The sequence below is a fragment of the Oryzias melastigma genome, linkage group LG8 (genome assembly GCF_002922805.2).
Source record: "Oryzias melastigma strain HK-1 linkage group LG8, ASM292280v2, whole genome shotgun sequence".
NCBI classification, from domain to species: Eukaryota; Metazoa; Chordata; class Actinopteri; order Beloniformes; family Adrianichthyidae; genus Oryzias; species Oryzias melastigma.
In genome coordinates, this window is record NC_050519.1 from 14,657,589 (window position 1) to 14,659,937 (window position 2,349).

Genomic DNA, 2,349 nt, shown 5'->3' on the forward strand with positions numbered 1-2,349 from the left:
CTGCTTTGCTCAGGTAAGATTTTAATACTTAATATTCTTTATCCAACCAAAAATAGTATTTTATCACCAGACATTCAAGATAGCGTAGACAAGTGAAAATCTCTGACATGTTTTTCCTGTCATAATTTTAATTCAGAAGAAAATGTTGAACTCGTAAAAAAAAAAAATCAACCTCATCCAGTTGAAGTCAGTGGAATGTGTTATTTTGATGAGTTGCTGGCAAGCAAAAGCTTTCGAAATGACAAATTTCTGCTCTAGTTGAAAAAATGGTTGCCTTTAAAATGTATTCATACAGTCCTCTAAAGCAAGAAGAGCCAGTTGAGGCTGTTTAATCCAACTGGTGTCATTTGTCAAGTTAAAATATATACTGTATATATATATATATATATATATATATTTTAAGTAAATATTGATGTAATGAGTTTGTGTTCCTGTCAGTTGTTTTTCTTTAACTCACGAAAAGCTATTTATTATTCAATATGTTTACAATTATTTTCAATTTCTTATATTTTTTTCTCTCTTGTTTCAGGTTGTTATCCAGCGGTTGTGGTTGGTAAGCATGCAACCGCAGCAATAGTTTTCTATTTCCCATGTTTGAATGTAATCTTTCAGTAAAATGTTCTCTTTGAAACCAAACCTACTGCATGAGCTGAATACATGTTGTTACCTAAATTCGATTTCTGTTGAGGCATAGTCTCAGTTTTGTTCTCAGAAATACCTTTTTTCATAGGATAATGCTGAATCTAAGATATAAGGAAAATGTATGCTTTTTCTTTAGCAAACAGTAAATTATGTTGATGTTTAGTGTGAATAAACAGAACCAATTGACTTTACATTGGTTTGAACATGAAGTCATAGATCGATGGTTTTCTTTTATTATATTATTGTTTTTTTTCCAATCACAAACCCCGAATCTTCTCTCTCTTCTTTTTGACAGAAAATGTAATACTTGATGGGACTGCAAGTACTCCTACCACCACCACTAGTACCACAACTACATCTACCACAACCTCTACCACTCCTACTACCACCACCACCACCACTACTACTACTCCCACAACTACGCCTACCACCACCACTATTACCACTCCCACAACTACGCCTACCACCACCACTACTACCACTCCCACAACTACGCCTACCACCACCACTACTACCACTCCCACAACGACTCCTACTACCACTCCCACAAGGACTCCTACCACCACCACTACTACCACTCCTACAACTACGCCTACCACCACTACTACCACTCCCACAACGACTCCTACCACCACTACTACCACTCCTACAACAACTCCTACCACTCCTACAACTACGCCTACCACCACTTCTACCACTCCTACAACTACTCCTACCACCACTACTACAACCACAACTGCCACTACTACTGGCATGAGTCCTACTACACCTGATGACAGTGTATTTAGTGGTGGTAACTTGATCCACTTCTCCCATTTCTTCTCTCTGTCTGCTCTTGTTCTGTTTTTCGATGTTCTTGTTTAGGCAGTGAACTGTAAAAGTAACTAACGGGATTCTGTTCTTCAAATACCTTTAAAGAATGACCCAGAGGATGCTTTGCTGTTAATCTTTGTATTTCCTTTAGCCAGAGAATTTGGGTTTTGATGTAGTGGCTGGTTCAAAGGTGTGGCAGATGGTATAATTGCTGAATTTCATGTGAGCAGATCCAAATGTCAACAATCCAGTGATTATGTGGGGTTTTCACTCAATGATTTTGTTTTACCTGTTGAAGTATTTTTCACTCCTAAACTACAAACCTGCCACCAGTTGCTTTAAGAAACAGGATCATGTGATTACATGACCTGGGCAATGATCATCACAGACCCAAAAGTATATTTCCCATGAAAGACAGATTTATTTTTCCAGAATGTTTTCCTTTCTGTTGTTCCACACAAGTTTAAATAAAATCGCCATTTTCTTCTGACACCAAATATTTTCAAAACAAACTTCTATGTATGATTAAATACAATTTATTATCAATTTGATTTTTCTTTTCTCATTTCTCAAACAAACAAGCAAATGAATAAAGGGGAAAAGTTTTATAACTTTCAACAATATTATTTATGTTTAAAGTCAAAATCCCATTCACGATTTCTTTAAGAATACAATTATTACTGGACCCCCTGGTCATAATAAACCCCTGGTTATAATCTTGAAATATCACAGAATTTTTGCAGGAAAAATTAGTAATTCTGCAATATGGAGAGCTAAGCATGGCCCCGAAGAAAAACCAAGACTCATCTGAGCTGAAAAAGGCATTTGAGGACCTCCAAGCTAAGTTAGCTCCACTACTGGGACTTGAAGTTAAACTAGCTCCTCTCACTGAGC

The 2,349-nt window shown here is 36.7% G+C and overlaps 1 protein-coding gene across 1 annotated transcript in view; it reads left to right on the top strand.

Annotated features, from left to right (window-relative positions):
* Positions 1 to 1,834, top strand: part of LOC112146179 (integumentary mucin C.1) — a 2,296-nt gene extending 462 nt beyond the window's left edge. Inside the window, exons 2-3 of the mRNA XM_024271861.2 lie at positions 530 to 553; positions 938 to 1,834. Of these exons, the coding sequence (XP_024127629.1) occupies positions 530 to 553; positions 938 to 1,506 (593 nt within the window). The 3' untranslated portion in view covers positions 1,507 to 1,834. The remainder of the gene's footprint in view (positions 1 to 529; positions 554 to 937) is intronic.
* Positions 1,835 to 2,349: the final 515 nt, after the last annotated feature.